This window comes from Macrobrachium rosenbergii, chromosome 58, assembly GCF_040412425.1.
Source record: "Macrobrachium rosenbergii isolate ZJJX-2024 chromosome 58, ASM4041242v1, whole genome shotgun sequence".
Classification (NCBI taxonomy): domain Eukaryota; kingdom Metazoa; phylum Arthropoda; class Malacostraca; order Decapoda; family Palaemonidae; genus Macrobrachium; species Macrobrachium rosenbergii.
The window spans coordinates 13,015,147-13,033,434 of NC_089798.1; the positions used below are offsets into that span (position 1 = coordinate 13,015,147).

Sequence of the window (18,288 nt, forward strand, 5' to 3'; positions counted from 1 at the left end):
CCGGGGACTGCCTGTACTTGTAAAGACGTTTTCTTTACCCATTAATTACAATCATGTATCACATCTGTTAACGCAGCAAGAATCTCATGTATATATTTTTATGTAGAATTTCATGGCCTTTTCACCAATATATGTTTTATCACGGTATGCACATTATGTCTTTTGTTATTGTTATTTGATTGACTGTTAACTAACACAAATTGCTCTCACTCAGCATGCAGGTCACGGGGACCTGGGGTCGGGCACCACGCTTCTGTCCGCACACTGCTATGTATACCTTATGTTCAGGTAATAAATCAGTCAGTACCCCAGTTCTGTCTTCTTTGACCTCAATTAAAAATATTTAAATTGCAAATTTGTAGATGTTGTTAACACTTTGAGCTACAGGCAGTCTCCGTTATTGGCAATCCGATTTTACGGTGCTTGTCCAGTGACGACGATAACTGGATTTTCGGTGCCGATATGCGTCGATCTCTGCTTATCAGTGCCGATCCCCACTTAACCGCGGCACCGATTTTCGGTTATCAGTGATTTTCAGTTATTGTCATGCCATTGTCTCTGCTGCCATCATGCTAGGGGATATCGAATGTGTTTCTCTCTTTTGGGTTGTAAATTTGCTTGTTTTTCAACCTTTCTTGAGTGAAAATTATGATGAAACAAGCAAAAATAAAAAATAAAAAAATACAGTAAAAATAAAAATGAGAAAATAGTCACTACCCATCTTACGAATGAGTTACGTTCTGGATGGCTGTTCATATCTTGAGTTGTTTGTAAGTTGGTTTTTTATATGTACTGTAGTGCATAATTTCTGTTGATGTTTACGTTCCCAAGTTAACTCTGGAGTCAAAGATTGTACTAGTTTCACTGTATTTTTAAATCATGCGGTACTATAAAGACATACCTTAGATGTTAGAAAGGTAAAAACAAGAAAATAGAAATTAAATTCATGCAACATTCAAAATTTAGTTCCTAACAGACCACCAGTCCCAGGACCTTTGAATGATGTTGGCAGCACCCATCTGGCCACAGGAGAAGTGGTACACAGACCTCCTACACCTGATGATAGATGTCCCAAGGGAACTGCATCAGACAGCCACCCATTTAGTGCAGTAGCAGAACAGGAGGTATCACTGGGCTGTGGCCTCCCCCCAGCTTCACAGTTGGAGGTTATCCAGCAGGTTCTTGAAAAGGAGGGCTTTTCAAAGGGGGCTGCAGCAGCCATCACAGATAATCTCAGACCATTTTGCATTGGTGTCTACCACAGAAAGTGGACCAAATTCTGTGATTGGTGCCGTCGAAGGGGCCACAATTCACTCAGGACATGTGTGAAGAAAGTGGCAGACTTCCTCTTCTTCCTTCAGCAGGAGAAGGCACTCTTGGTGATGGTGATCAAGGGTTACAGAGCAGCCATCACTCAAGTGTTTAAGCTGAGGGGCATTAACTTATCTTGCTCTTGGGAGGTATCAGCCATCATACTAGGTTTTGAGAAGAGAGAGGTTAGGGCTCCAGCTGGTCCTCACCAGCTTGCATGGCCCTCCTTACAAGCCTCAACCCAAGGCATTTGACAAGGCCCTAACATTGAAGGCAGTTTTCCTTTTGGCCCTCGCCTCAGTCTAAAGAGTTGGAGAGTTACACAGCCTCTCCAGAGGGATGATCCTCCTTGTCTTTTGAGTTTCAAAATTTGTGGCCAAGATGCAAAACCCTTTGGTCTCATCTTATAAATGTAGCGCCTTCTTTTCCTGACATTGATACATGATTGGTTTGGGATAGGTTGACAAGACCTGCTCAGTATGATGTCAGTGTAACAAATGAATTCCTCTTAACATCCTGACTCCATTTAGGGGATCCCGTCCTGGCTCTCACATTATCTCTCTGATGCTAGAGAAGCAAAGGAAAAGGTACAGTGCTGCCCCATCTCTGCTTTGTCTTTGACTGATACTTGGGTCTCTCATGACCATCAAAAAATCCATTTGCTAACCTTTCTCTTTATGAAAAGCCCCAACTTTTCCTGCTATAGATACCAGGGAATATGGCATCCATCAGTTGTTTGCACAATTAGCAGGTTTCCTCTTGGAAGGGGAAACTTGTCTGTGAAAACTGGGAACAATCTTTTTTGCTCTGCATAGAAAACTGGGAAATTTTTTTTTTGCTCTGCATGACTAAGATTTTTCTTGAGCTGCTGCATCCTTCCAGTTTAACAGTTTTTAGAGGAACTGATGCCTGTAGCCTTCAGGTCAGTTTTCTTCCAGATACTGAAAAAGGAGGAAAGATACCTTGCCTTAGTGTTCAGTAATTCCTCTATGAGATCTCTCCATATGCAGCTCAACTGCAGGTAGGTGATCTTTTAGGGTTCCTTCACTTCCTCTTCTTTCTTGTAGAGGAATTGAGTTTAGACCAAGACTATCTTGCTACACCCCAGGCACGGTCATCTGATTGTGGTGCTTACTGCTTTCTCAGGAGCACCAGTCAGTGAGATGGCGAATTTGGCTCCTCCCCTTCTGGCCTGCTTCTTTGAGCAATATTTCAGGTTAGTTACTCTAGTGGGAAAGGAGGAAAGATACCTTGCCTTAGTAATTAATAATTCCTCTATGAGATATCTCCATACTCAGCTCAACTGCAGGTAGGTGATCTTTTAGGGTTCCTTCACTTCCTTTATGTTTATGTTTGGTTCTCATGGTTTTGAGTTGTAATCAAGTGGAACTCTTGTTAGGTTTGAGGAAAAAGCCCGTCTTACGGGCTTCATTCTTTTCCTTCATCCCCACTGCTACTGCTGAGCTAAGGGATAGATTACTTTTATTCCATAAGAAGCATCTTCAGCTTCACCAAATGTTCCTTCACTTTATTATGCCATTTAATCCTTTGCCCTCCCCTTGACCCAATCCTTTCAGCTTCCACACAGGCAGTCTTCACTCCTTCCTCCTTACCTGTCCTTGCTACATGTCCAAACCATCTCAGTCTTGACTCTTATTGTCTTTACCACTCTGGCCCTTCTAAATTCTTTGTTTTCCTGTCTCTCATGCAGCAGGTCCCCAGAGTTCACCTTAGCATCCTCATTTCTGTTTGCTCTGGCATCTCTTCTGCCATTCTTAGTGCTCATGTTTCTAAACCATACTGTACATCATCACTGGTCTGATTATGGTACATTAAATCTTTATTTTTTATTTAATTTGGTATTCTTTTGTTGCACACTATCTCAGCCACTTGTGTCTGTTTCCTCCAAGCTGCTTTTATCTTGCTTTCAACTTCATCTTAACATCATTCATCCTGGTTTAAAGTTGATCATAAGAACTTAATCTCTACCTATTTTAAATTGACACCTCCTCTGTCTTGTATAACCAATCCTTCCCCCTTGCTACACCATAACCACATTTTTACCTACTTTCTCACCACCCTATTCAAGAGATTCTACCTAACCTAACCTAACCCAACTGAATGTAACCTAACCTAATCCAACCCAACTGAATGTAACCTAACCTAACCTAACCCAACTGAATGTAACCTAACCTAGCCTAACCCAGCCTAACCTAACAACAGTGATTACCAGCCACCATGAATTATAGTGACTTCTGTTCCTAGACAAAATTAACTTCTTGAAGGATTTTACTTTTAACATAAAGTATGATAGTTTACCTTTGTATACCTGTTATATTTATGTACAAAAATAAAAATTGTTCCATTGTACATTCTTTAAAAAGTAAAAAATGTTCCTAATTCTTTTAATAGTAAATTCTTATGGTAGTAGGCTTAATCAGCTGATTCTGAGAATGTTAACATTACAAATGGCAGGGCAATTGGTTTTTTATAGATATAACAATGATAACATACAAATATAATAATGCGATATAAATGGATTTTGTAAGTAAAATTGTGAGAGGTGCTAAAGAAAGAGCAGGAAGACAAGTACTGCTGGTTTATTGATGAAGCGACCCACTTATAAAGCAGCGTGTGGACGTCGGCGTATACGCAGAAACCGCTAGTACAAAAATTTACAAGTGACCCAAGGTCACACTATTTCTGTACACAAAACAGGACAGATACATATAGAAAACATGATGATTAACAATAGCTGGTTGGACACAAAAATACTCTGACACATATACTTGGCACAAGGGCAAATGAACAGGTAATAAATATACAAATTACAATAATGATAATAAGATTGTGTACATGCGACCTCAGGTCGGCTGTGAAGGCACCGCAGAAAACGGGATGTTCATCATAGAAAACCCGTTGAATGGGGACTTTATAATACTCCCCTCCCAAGACGTAGGTAACATCTGATTAAAGCAGGTATCTGCTGGGGCAACAGAGGGGGCAGCGCCTTCTCGATGCCAGCTGGGGGTGGTGTTCGACTTCTTCGGTGCCCTGTGGATGGGTATGTTGGGTTGCTCTCCTGTCCAGACCCGGGGCCTTCCAGGGGCGCCCACGAGGTTTTCTTGCGGACGGGGCGCCACCTCCTGCGGGGGGCTTTGGGAAGTGCCCTCGACGTCTTCCTCCAGGAATGCGGGCTTGAGGTGGTCTATCAATACCCAGTCTTCCTTCCCGTGGATGGCTGCCCAGAATGCCTTCTTGTTTCTCTCAAGTATGAGGAAAGGCCCCCTGTAGGGCCTGGTTAAGGGTGGACGTACGGCATCGTTCCTGATGAAGACGTGGATGGCGGAGGATAGACCGGGAGGCATGAAGGGGGGCGTCCTGTCGGTAGGTCCGCTGGCAGGGGGCGAACTTCCCAACCCTGTCGTGGAGCCTCGTGTTGTTAAGTCGTCCTGGTCCTCTGTGAAGAGTTCCTCCGGGACTACGAGGGACTCCCCGAAGACCTTTTTTGCTGCAGACGGGTCGTCGTTGGCTCTGGGGGTGGTCCTCAGCCCAAGGAGGCCCTAGGGCAGCTGGTACTTCCAGTTCTCCGCGGTGCAACGAGCCATGAGGGACGCCTTCAGGGACCTCTGGAACCTTTCCACCATTCCATTGGCTGGGGGTTGTAGGCAGTGGTGCTGTGGTGAGTGGTCCCTAGCAGGTGTGCCAGGGCAGTCCACGGCTTAGACAGGAAGGCGGGGCCCCTGTCCGTAGTTATATGGTCCGGGACACCGAACCGGCTGATCCAGCTGGAGAGGGGGGCCTCTGTGTACGCACTGGAGGTGGCTTCTTCCATGGGCATAGCTTCGGGCCACCTGGTGGAGTGGTCGATGACTGTCAGAAGGTATCTGGCTCCTCCTGATGGGGAAAGAGGACCCACTATGTTGACGTGGATGTGCCCGAAACGTCTCCCCAGCTGGGGAAAGTTGCCCACCCCCGATTCGGTGTGCCGCCCTACTTTGCTGGCCTGGCACTGTATGCACTGCCTTGCCCAGGCCGTTGCGTCCTTCCGTATGCTGTGCGAGACAAATTCTCCACCAGTAGCCTGGCCATTGTCCTGCCGGAGGGGTGGGACAGTCCATGGATGACGTCGAAGACCAGCCGACGATGGGAGGTGGGCACCAGTGGGCGGAGGTGGTGAGTGCTTACGTCGCTCAGCAGTGTTGGCCCTCCAGGGGCGAGTAGCATGTCCTTCCACTTCAGTGACGTGATGGCGGTGCGGTAAGCTGGAATCTCTGGGTCAGTGGCTTGTTCCCGGGCGAGGCCCTTGTAGTTGATCCCGAGCTGCACTGCTTCGATCTCGAACCTCGAGAGGGTGTCGGCTACTGGGTTCTTCCTGCCGAGGAGGTACTTGATGGTGCAGGTGAACTCCGCGATGGCCATGAGGTGCTGCTGCTGCCTGGAGGATCATGCATTCCCCAGCTTTGTGAAGACGTGGACCAGCGGCTGGTGGTCCGTCCAAACTGTGAAGGGCATACCCTCTAGGAGGAATTTGAAGTGGCGTACCGCATGGTGTACCGCGAAGAGTTCCCTGTTGAAGGTGCTGTAGCGGGACTCGGTGGGGCTAAGCTTCCTGCTGAAGAAGGCGATGGGCTAAGGGGCTCCGTTGACGACCTGTTCCAGGACGGCCCCACAGGTGACATTGCTGGCGTCTGTTGTTAGCTGGAGGGGAGCACTGGGGTCCTGCGCCTTGGCGAGGGCAGCCTTCGTCAGGAAGAAGGCCTCTTGCTGGTCGGGGCCCCGCACTGAGGACTTCGGACGGCCCTTGAGGATCTCCGTCAGGGCGGCCATGGTGTGTGTGACTCCTGGGATGAACCTCCTGTAGTAGTTGACCATCCTGAGGAATTCTTGTAGGGCTTTGACGGAGGTAGGGGTGGGGAACCTGACGATGGCCTCGACCTTTGATGCAAGTGGGCGGATGCCTCCCAGGGATATCTCGTGCCCCAGGAATTCCACCTTATCGACGCCGAAGGTGCACTTGTCAAACCTGACGACAAGGCCATTCTCCTGCAGGTGCTGCAGGACCTTCCAGATGTGCCAAAGGTGTTCCTTGTGAGACCTGAAAAAAATTGGGATATCATCGACGTAGCAGACACGGAAGTTCAGGTCCCCCAGGATGCTGTCCATCAGTCTCTGAAAGGTCGCCTGCGTTCCTCAGGCCGAAGGTGGAGAAGGCGAAGACATAGGACCCAAAGGGCGTGATGATGGCTGTTTTGGGGATGTCTTCTGGAGCTACTGGTACCTGGAAATATGATTTTAAGAGATCTAGTTTTGAGAATATTTTGGCCCCGTGGAAGGAGGCCATCAGGTCTTGCATGTTTGGTAGAGGTTAGTGGTCGGGTTCTGTAGCGAGGTTGAGCCGCCTGTAGTCACCGCAGGGTCTCCAGGAGCTGTCCGTTTTCTTCACCATGTGAAGGGGGGAGGCCCATGGGCTGGGGGCCTTCCTGCATATGCCCATACGCTCCATCTTGGCAAAGGCCTTCTTGGCCTCCTGAAGGCGCTGTGGGGGAAGCCTCCGGAACTTTGCGTGCATCGGGACCCCCGTGTCTTGATGTGATGATATATCCCATGTTTGGCGGGGGGCCCGGGCACCTGACAAAGCTCGGGTTTGAATACCTCCGGGAATTCCTTCAGGAGGGAGGGGAGGCATACTGGTGGGGAGTGATGGAACAGATTGTGGGCACCCTGGGGCACGGCGCTAGGGACAGGGACTGGCAGGAATTGGTGTCCAGCAGGCACTTGCGGCCGACGTCAACTGCCAGTCCGAGGTGGGCGAGGAAGTCCGCACCCGGGAGCGGGGTCCTAACGTCTGCGACGATGAAGTTCCACTTGTATCTCCGGCCCAGGATGGAGACCGACAGGAGCTTGGTGCCGTAGGAGAGGATGGGGGACCCATTGGCTGCCGTCAGGGAGGCAACCGGGTCCGGCGGGCGCCTGCGGCCTCTCTGGAAGGTGGGAACACTGACTGCATGGCCCCAGTGTCGATCAGCATCATCCTTCCAGAGGCAGTGTTGTGGACGTAGAAGCCTACTGGTGTTTTGGATGCTGCTGCCATGGCGGCCTGTGAGGGTGGCTGCCGCCTCCCCCGTTTTTTGGATGGGCGAAAAGGCAGGGGGCTTTGTGATTCTTGGCATCTTTACCAAACCTCTGTTAGTGGTAGCAAAGCCCCAGCCTTTCCTTCTTCTGGTGGTGGAGTGGCCACCTCCTGCTGACGACATTGATGCACTCTGTGGTGGGGTCCTCCAGCTGGAGGCAGTTGATGGGGTGCACGGGCATGGACGCCTGCTTCGCTGCCATCCTGGAGTCCATCAGCTGCTGTGCCACCCTTATCAGGTCCCCGACCAGCAGGGTGTATGGCTCCGTGATCTGCCCACAGGCCTCTGGGAGCAGCTGCCGCAGGAGGATCTCCCTCAACAGGCTAATCTCTTTGTACCTGCCACTGCTGTCAGTCTCGGGGAGGAGGAGGAGGAGGTCCTGGAGGGCATGCCACGTTTCCAAGAGGTTTGTGTCTTGCCGGGGGTTAACGGCAAGGTCAAGGGCGCGGGCAGCCCTCTCGGGGGCCGGCAGGGAGCAGGTCTCGACGAGAGTGGCCTTTAATTCCTGGAAGGTGGCAGGGCTCGTGGTTGACGTCACCCACGGGGCGACCTTCCTGTATATCTCCTCTGGTAGGGCGTTGATAGCAATGTCCGCCTTCAACACCTCATCGGTCAGGCCTGCCACCCTGAATTGCCCCTCGACCCTATAGAGCCAGGAATCTGGGTTCTGATGGGTGAATGGCAGCAGCTTTATGCTGAGGGCCGCCCTCAGTTGTTCCGTCAGGAGGGGCAACGCGCGGGGAGCAGGCACCGGCATGGAGGAGCGTACGGGTTTCGGTGTGGAGGAGGGCTTGAGAGGGGGTTGCGCGAGGGAGACATCTGCCTCTAGAAGTTCGCGGTAATTTATATGTGGTTGGGAATGTCTGCATCCATGCTCATTCCGCACTCAGGGAACACTCACGTCAATACATGCTTGGGAGCATGCCGCGTGGGTCTGCTAATGATGCCAGTGATTTGCCGACAAGGGTCGGTAACGCCCGAATGCTTTGTTAGAGCGCCATTGTTAGTCCGTTAGGGGTGTAGATTGGTTCATCAGGCCAAGACTAAGTCGCCGTTTTGGGTCCGTTAATGGCTCTGGGAACCACTCCTGGGGTCACCACTCCACTGTGAGAGGTGCTAAAGAAAGAGCAGGAAGACAAGTACTGCTGGTTTATTGATGAAGCGACCTGCTTATAAAGCGGCGTGTGGACGTCGGCGTATACACAGAGACCACCAGTACAAAAATTTACAAGTGACCCGAGGTCAAACTACTTGTGTACACAAAACAGGACAGGTACATATAGAAAACATGATGCTTAACAATAGCTGGTTGGACACAAAAATACTCTGACACATATACTTGGTACGAGGGCAAATGAACAGGTAATAAATATACAAATCACAATAATGATAATAAGATTGTGTACATCCAACCTCAGGTTGGCTGTGAAGGAACCGCAGAAAACGGGATGTTCATCATAGAGAACCCGTTGAGCGGGGACTTTACAAAATAACACTTTCATAACCATTACCTTTTGAAAATGGATACAAAGAGTGTAACACCTGGGCTAGCTTAGGTTTATAGTTCGCACATTTTTATCCTGTGTATGGTAATACAGTATGGTAATAATTGATAAGGAAGTTGCTGTATGAAAATACATTAACCCTTTGTGGCCAGGTGACATATATATGTTTACTTATAACTTTTTGGTGGATTCTGGGTCGTATATATACGAGGGTAAGTCAAAAAGTTCCAGGAAAAATTGTTGAATGATGTATTTGCACAGGAATGAAACAACCCAAATACTTGGTAAACAATTATCTGTGATTTAGTGATCATATAGACTTGTTACCTCAGTCATCCTCTTGCTACTGTGGTGTTAACATCTGCTTCAGAAAAGTAACTTCTTGAACCCATAGAAAATAAAAATTTTGAGATGAGAGCTAACATCAAGTTCTGACCAAGCTTGATTAGAAACCAGGAAAAATTATTGAAGCTTTGCAACAAGTTTATGGAGATTCTTCTCCATCTAAATCAGTTGTTTATGATTGATAAAGCGATTTAAGGATGGTCGGGAGGACCTCAAAGACAACCCAAGAGAGGGAAGACCATCGACTGCAAAAATGAAAGAATTGTGGCTTTGGTGCAGAATCTAGTGGATGAAGATCGTCGGATTACTATCGATATGATAGCTAATGAAACTGGGATCTCCCATGGTTCCGCATTTTCAATTTTAAATGAAAATCTTGGTTTGAGTAAACTTTCAGCACGTTGGGTCCCAAAAGCATTGCTTCAAAGACCAACTGCATCAAAGAGCTGAACTTTCTCTTGCAGTTTTAACGAAGATTGAATCAAATGAATCAGAGTTTTTTGACCGGATTGTTACTGGAGATGAAACTTGGATCCATCAATATGACCCAGAAAGTAAAATTCAATCAAAGCAATGGTTACCAAGAGGTTCAGCTGCACCAGTGAAGTTCAAAGTGGCGAGATCTGCCCAGAAGGTTATGGCAACAGTGTTTTGGGACTCCAAAGGAGTGATTTTGATTGATTTCCTTGAAGGACAAAAACAATCACCGGGAACTACTACAAAGGTGTTTTGCAAAAACTGAAGACTGCATTGGCTAAAAACTTCGAGGAAAGTTGCACCGCAGAATTTTGTTCCATCATGATAACGCTCCAGCACATTCATCAAGGGTTGCAAGAGAAGTCCTACGGAAATTTAGGTGGGAAACTCTTCCACATCCTCCTTATAGTCCTGATCTTGCTCCTTCAGATTTTTTCCTGTTCCCAAAACTCAAGGAACACTTAAGAGGAGTCCAGTTTGAATCTTTGGATGCTGCTAAACATGCAGTTTCAACATGGTTTAATAGAAAGGCCCCAAATTTCTACAAAGAAGGGTTGAAGAGGTGGAAACAGCGCCTTGAAAAGTGTATAGAGTTAGATGGTAGATATGTAGAAAAATGATGTTTGAATTTCCTTAAATAAAGAGTATATTGAATTTTTCCTGGAACTTTTTGACTTACCCTCATATGTTCAAGATTTTGCGCCGTACAGTTTGAACAGATTTAGCGGGGAAGAGTGTTAAGATCACTTCCATGAGCCATAAATGACTTATGACAACTCTTACACAGCAACTGTAGTAGGTCAGTAGAGGATAGAGGGAGATTAGTTTGACTTGGGATGTCGTAGGGAAATGTATTGCAGCTCCCCATCCCAGGACATCTGGTAAATATTTTACAATAAATATACTCAGAATATCTCACTAATTTTAATTCTTATGTATTATATTGTGTGAGCTTTAATTATAATTTTGAAAGATAAAATACAAAAAATTATTAGAAAAAAACATTAATAACTTGGTAAAATTAGCATAGTTTTACGACGGTCTTTTGGAAAAGAGGCCCCGCACAGGGTTGGAAATATTTCCCTGAAAGTTACAGAAAATTTTTATAATTTTTTTTCTTATACCATGTGCATATGCATATCTTCCTCTTTCCATTGATGTGTTTTTTTTTTTTTTTTTTTTTTTTATTAAATTGGCCATCCTGAAATTTAGCCCAGACTGTGAGGGTTAATGATCATAAAACCATGGTAGGTTGTGGGTAAACACAGGTAGGCTACCTGCCTACTGAAATGTGTCATTAACTAGGGAGAGAAAAAGAAGGGGTTGCATTTTTTTTCAAAGTATATTCTTGCAGTATATTAGGTCATCAATATGGGGAAAAATGGTAGCTAATTGCCTTTTGCATAAAGCTTTCAGTTTAAAGTGTTATGGTCATTGTTTATAAATATACTGAATGTTTACTGTTATGTGGCATTGACAAGGTTAGGTGAGGAAGGGTACAGAGTTACACTTGAACATCCCGAGATTTTTTTACTCGGTATTATTCGGATTTTGCCCATATCCGATGGACCCTTGGCTCTATTAATTTGGATAAATGAAGGATTACTGTATACATATGGGAAAAGTGAAGTATGAAGTCAGTCAAGGTATTTTATGTCAGTCAAGGCAGTAGTTGTTTATAACCCTTTACCTCAGAAGTTAAGGCAGGAGTCTTCCTAGTGGTTGTGACAAGTCTTACTCAGTAGGATATACTGTACAGTTTGCTTAACATGAAATGAGTTTTAACATTCTGATTTTTAGGTAGATACAGTATTCTGAACCAAGTGAAATCAGGAGGTATTATCTAATATGTGCTTTTTATTTCAGATTTATTCTTTCTCTACCTTCCTGTTCAACATGTGCTGTTTTGGATGATCAGCTACGTATTCTCCCACTATCATCTCATCTCAAAGACTTGCAGCCTATCCCAAAACCATCAGCTGATGATCCACTTTTGCCACAGGAACAAGAACTAAGGGATCTTAAAGAATCCCTTAAGGGGAACCCTCCAATTGGAATTCTTGTTGACTTATGTAAAACACTAGATCAGGTAAGAGGCTTTAACCCTCGATGGATGGGAATCCTCATGTGAGTATCTGTAACAGGTTTTGGGTGAGTATTAATATTATGCGCCATTCAGTTTTGATGAATTTAGTGGAAAAAATGTTCATAGCACTTCAGTGGGCCATAAATGACTTATGGCAACTATTTACCTCAGCTCAGGAGAGACATCGATCAATAAGTATGCCTTGAGATTTCAGAGGGGAATGTACTGCCTCTCTGCTGGTCCATGATGTCTTTCTATTTATTTTAGTTCTTATCTTTTATGATAGTATGTCTACTATAATTGTAATTTTGCAAAGAAAAGTGCAAAGAAATATTAGAAAAAACAAGTATACCTCACAAAAAATTATTGCATCTCCCCATCTCAGTAAATCTCTTAAATATTTTACAACAAATATACTGTACTGTACTCAGAATTTGTTACTGATTTTAGTTCTTATCTGTTTTGATATTGTTTTGAGCTGTAATTATAATTTTACAAAATAAAATAAGATAAATTATTAGAAAAAACATGCATAACTTGGTAAAATTAACATTTTTAATGAGTGACTTGTAAAAGAGGCCCCACACAGGGTTGCAAATATTATACAGGCAGTCCCCTATTTTTGTGGGGTGCTCCGTTCCCAACAGTGTGCCAATAACCGAAAATTGCCGATAACAACGCTTTTTGGCACTGATAACCAGCAATTGGTGCATATTGGTGCCGAAAATCCAGTTATCGTCGTCACTAGACAAGTGCCATAAAACTGGATCGCAGATAACCGAGGACTGCCTGTAGTCACTTTCAATTTCCTGTGGAAGGTAGGGAAAAATTTTTAGAATTTTTTTTCTTATACCATGTTCATTTGCATATTGTCCTCTATCCATTGATGTGTTTTTTTGTAAATTATCTAACCTTAAAGTTTGCCCGGTCTGGGGTTGTGGTTGATATACATTTAGCCTGTCCCTTAAGGTTTAATGTCCAGGAATGTAATGATGGAAATCTTGTTGATGATATTCCTTAGTTTTTGTCATCAAGAGGCTGGTGTTTGTGTTCTGGTGATTTGCAAACAGAAATAAGCAGTTGTAAGTTTTACTTATTCATCTGATAATGATTGGCAGACAAGCAGTTATAACCTTTTTTTCATAAACTGGTTTACAGTCCAGGACCAAAATTCCACTGGTAAGCTTGTAAGCAATCCTATTTGTTTCTCTGTTGCATTCTCTTTCATAGCTGCCAAATCAGGAGTAACATGTTGGTTAGCAAGTAATTCTCGTTTTCAGTTGTAAAGGAAATAGCTCTCATGTTCAATTGTAAAGCAAATAGCTCTCGTGTTCAGTTGTAAAGCAAGTATCTCTCATGTTCAGTTGTAAAGCAAATAGCTCTCATGTTCAGTTGTAAAGCAAATGGCTCTTGTGTTCAGTTGTAAAGGAAATAGCTCTCATGTTCAGCTGTAAAGCAAGTAGCTCACATGTTCAGCTGTTAAGCAAATAGCTCTCATGTTCATCTGTAAAGCAAATACAGTGCTATCCTGCTTTTTCGCACTGTAATTTTCTGCGCTTCATTTTGTCGCAGATTTTTGTGGAACATATCTTTCACTTTTCTGCCGGAATTTTCACCAATTTTGGGGGTTTTTCTATGGACCTTATCTCTAAAATTATCACTAATTTGCTTTTTTTCATAGAGCAACAATATTTATTCACTAATTACTGTATTTTTTCATAGTGTGTTTGTGACTAAATACAGATTTTTATGATAAAAATAATTTACAGTGTACTTATAATGTAGAAATGTATGTATTAACCCTTTAATGCCGACTGGACGTATTTTACATTGACGAAAATTATCTGTTGGGTGCCAAGTGGACGTAAAGTTTTTTTAAATATTCGCGGAAAAATACTTATAGGAGTAGTTTGCAAAAAATTTTAAATTACGCCCCTTGAGGGATGCTGGGAGTTCACGGATCACGCTGTTGTTTTGTTTACAAGTGTGATCCGGCTGCGCATGCGCGAATTTCTTTCTTCTCCCACTAGAAAGCATCAGCGACGCATCTCAGAAATTCTTTCGTTACTTTGTCGTAATTTTTGCATCATTTCATATTAGCCATTACATAAAGTTTTATATATGAAAATGTGCGCAATTTCATGTAGAATACAACAAAAAACAACTCATGGTTATAGCTTTTATCAGTTTTGAAATATTTTCATATAAATCACGATAAGTGCCAAAATTTCAACCTTCAGTCAATTTTGACTCGACCGAAATGGTCGAAAAACGCAATTGTAAGCTAAAACTCTTACATTATAGTAACATTCAATCATTTACCTTCATTTTGCAACAAATTGGAAGTCTCTAGCACAATATTTTATTTATGGTGAATTTTTGAAAAAAACTTTTTCCTAACTCGGCCGAAAATCTCAGAAATTCTTTCATCACTTTGTCGTAATTTTTGCACCGTTTTATATTAGCCATTACATAAAGTTTTATATATGAAAATGTGTGCAATTTCATGTACAATACAACAAAAAACAACCCATGGTTGTAGCTTTTATCAGTTTTGAAATATTTTCATATAAATCACAATAAGTGCCAAAATTTCAACCTTCAGTCAACTTTGACTCGACCGAAATGGTCGAAAAACGCAATTGTAAGCTAAAACTCTTACATTCTAGTAATATTAACCCCTTCCCTCTCACATTTTTTATCCCAACTTCCAGTCTTTATGAAGCATATTTTTTTATTGTTTATTTCTAAAGTATATGCTAAAGTGATAATCACCTCGAATATTTCTTAAAAAAAAAATATTTTTTTGTCAGGATAGTCTTTAACTGTTACATAACTTCTCAAGGCTGAGTTTTCTTGGAAATTATAAAAAACAAGGAAAATTACAAATAAAGAATATATTTGTTGCATTTTCTTCTATATTTTTATTCTTTCATAATTCTTCAATATAACAACAAAATAATTACACATGATAAATGTAAAACTTTATAACATAACTGATCTTCAAAAGAAAATAAAAGGAGCAAATTTTTATTACAAAAAAAAAAAATCTTGCATTTATGAAAAAATGCAATATGAAAAAGTAAAGCCTGGTGACTAACATAGAAGAAAAAATATGATGACAAAAATATAATACTTTCAATAGAAAATGTAAAAGGTTTCATTATCACAAGAAGAAAAAGATTCTTGCCTTTATGAAAAAGTAATAGAAAAGGACAAATTGAAATGAAAGGTTTTACCTTCATCATAATGAATAATACTTTTCTTTCCGTATTACCTATTTCAGCTTTATATTTTGAAAATAAATGTATTTACTCCTGTACAGAACATAAAATAAAATAAATTCTTTCATCTTTTCCTAAAAGTTATCCTTCGTGTGATGTATCCTAAAGCAAGGAGTTGTACACAGTGCTACATCACACACTAAACAGCAGTATCTGCTTTCCTTCCTTAGCCTTTTTCCACTTGCATCTCGCTTTCTGCTACAAACTACACATTGTCTTGTGGGGTTACTTTTCTTTTCCGTAGGTGGCACGACATCTTGGAAGTGCCTTTCTGTAAGACGAAGAGGGTGAGGTACACTAGTTGGTCGTCCTACTTTTGATGACATCATAGGTGTATGGTACTTTTTTATTGTCTCGTCAATCACTTGAAGACGGTACTTTAGAGCTGTTGCTTCTCCTCCTGATTTGAGATACAAAAGATAGGAATTCCACAATGCGAAGTCGACAATATGAAAGAATATTTTCTTGTAATACCTCTTTCTCCTTTTTCTTGTAAGAGGATAATCCTGGAGATGTTGATCTACTTTGTCAACCCCTCCCATTGTGTTATTGTAGTCCATAACTAGTTTAGGCTTCTTCACCAGTTTTCCTCTTTTTTCTGTTTCTACCATTTCTGTGTTATGGACTGTGGAAAGTAATACAACATCTTTCTTATCCTTCCATTTTATTGCTGTTACTTTTCTTCTTTTGTAAGCCACCATCCTTCCATTTTATTGCTGTTACTTTTCTTCTTTTGTAAGCCACCATACTGCCTTTCTGCAGTTTTTCTTGTTTCAATCCAGTGGGCATTTCCTTTCTACTAACACGGACAGTGCCATATACATCTGTTTCATTTTCTGTCAGTAAATCTGCTAATTGGGGAGAGTTATAATAATTATCCATTGTAAGGCAATAACCTTTTTTCAGTAATGGCTTCATCAGCGTCATAACAATTTTTGAAGACACGGGAAGGTCTTCATAATCATTATCAAACATTGTTCGTTGACCTGTATAAATGACAAAATTCCAAACATATCCTGATTCTGATTCACACAACATGAAATATTTTATCCCAAATCTAGCTCTTTTTAGTGGCAAATATTGTACCCAACCAAGACGTCCTTTATAAAGTAAAAGACTTTCGTTTATAGCTACATTTTGTGCAGGCGTGTACATACTTTTGAATTTGCTAACAATGCTATTATAAAACTTCCAGATTTTGTTGAGCTTTGGGCAAGGATTAGTGGCAGGGTCAAAATCTTCATTATTTGACAAATGCAAATACTGTTTTATTTTGCAAAATCTGCGATGTGGCATAATTTTAGCAAAAATTGGTGTATGTAACAAAGGCATCTTAGACCAGTATTGGCTTTCTTCAGGTTTCTTTACAATCCCCTGTAGCATAATAACAATGAGGAAAATCCTCATTTCTTCCCGATATGTTGGGTGCCATTTCTCTTTCTCTGTTTCTGATTTTCCACTCAACTTTTGTTCAGCATTCCTGTTCGTCTCTGTGACAATAATGTCTAAAATATTGTCATCAAGAAATGACTCAAAATACTGAATATATGTATTTTCTTCATCATCTTCAGTATTATATACATGATGAATTATATTATCACCAATAAAGGGAAATGCAGGCTGTGGAGGAGAGGGTGGTTTATCATCCGAAATTGTTATTCTTTGCCAGCCTTGGTTATCAGGAACATTATCGTCATCATCTTCATCTGAAGTATCAGAGTATTCTGACGTCATATCACCATCACTTTCGCTCCCTGAATCGTCCATTCCATCATAATACTCTGTATCACTGTCACTCTCACTACTCATGATAGTTATATCAATAATAATAAAAGAAAATCCACAAAAAACAATGGAAATCCTGCCTGATGAAAGGACGCGTCTCCAATGGCCAACTGGCGCCAAGGTAGCTACAATTTTCTAAAATAAAGGCAGTTATATGCATAGAAAACGGCTTTCTATAGTGGGAGACTAATATAAACAACAGCCGAGTTTACTGGGAGTTGCTAGGAAAGAGATAACAGAATTTCGAGTATACTCGGGCTTACTGAAATATGACGGTTATCTTAAACCCAAGAATACACGGGTTGAGCAGGAAGAGGTTAAATCATTTACCTTCATTTTGCAACAAATTGGAAGTCTCTAGCACAATATTTCGATTTATGGTGAATTTTTTAAAAAACTTTTTCCTTACGTCCGCGCACGGTAACTCGGCCGAAAATCTCAGAAATTCTTTTGTCACTTTGTCGTAATGTTTGCACCGTTTTATATTAGCCATTACATAATGTTTTATATATGAAAATGTGCGCAATTTCATGTAGAATACAACAAAAAAACTCAAGGTTGTAGCTTTTATCAGTTTTGAAATATTTTCATGGTTGTAGCTTTTATCAGTTTGGAAATATTTTCATATAAATCACGATGTGCGAAAACTTCAACCTTCGGTCAACTTTGACTCGACTGAAATGGTCGAAAAACGCAATTATAAGCTAAAACTCTTACATTCTAGTAACATTCAATCATTTACCTTCATTTTGCAACAAACGGGAAGTCTCTAGCACAATATTTCGATTTATGGTGAAATTTTGAAAAAACTTTTTCCTTACCTCCGTGCTCGGTAACTCTGCTGAAAATCTCAGAATTTCTTTAGTCACCTTGTGTAATTTTCGCACAATTTTCTAAAGGCGTTACATAAAGTGTTATACTTGAAAATGTGTGCAATTTCATGTAGAATGCAACAAAAAATAACTCATGGTTGTAGCTTTTATCAGTTTTGAAATATTTTCATATAAATCACGATAAGTGCCAAAATTTAAACCTACGGTCAACTTTGACTCTATTGAAATGGTCGAAAAATGCAATTGTAAGCTAAACCTCTTACATTCTAGTAACATTCAATCATTTACCTTCATTTTGCAACAAACGGAAAGTCTCTAGCACAATATTTCAATTTATGGTGAATTTTTGAAAAAAAGTTTTTCCTTACCTGCGCGCGCAGTAACTCAGCTGAAAATCTCAGAATTTCTTTAGTCACCTTGTCGTAATTTTTGCACCATTTTCTATTAGGTGTTACATAAGGTGTTATACATGAAAATGTGTGCAATTTCATGTAGAATGCAACAAAAAATAACTCATGGTTGTAGCTT

At 41.9% G+C, this 18,288-nt stretch overlaps 1 protein-coding gene across 5 annotated transcripts in view; it reads left to right on the top strand.

Annotated features, from left to right (window-relative positions):
- l(1)G0020 (RNA cytidine acetyltransferase l(1)G0020) overlaps nt 1-18,288 on the top strand; it is an 803,858-nt gene that overhangs the window by 342,350 nt on the left and 443,220 nt on the right. For all 5 annotated transcript variants that reach the window (XM_067102059.1, XM_067102057.1, XM_067102060.1 and 2 more), the window contains one exon: nt 11,639-11,861. In XM_067102059.1, the coding sequence (XP_066958160.1) occupies nt 11,639-11,861 (223 nt within the window). The remainder of the gene's footprint in view (nt 1-11,638; nt 11,862-18,288) is intronic.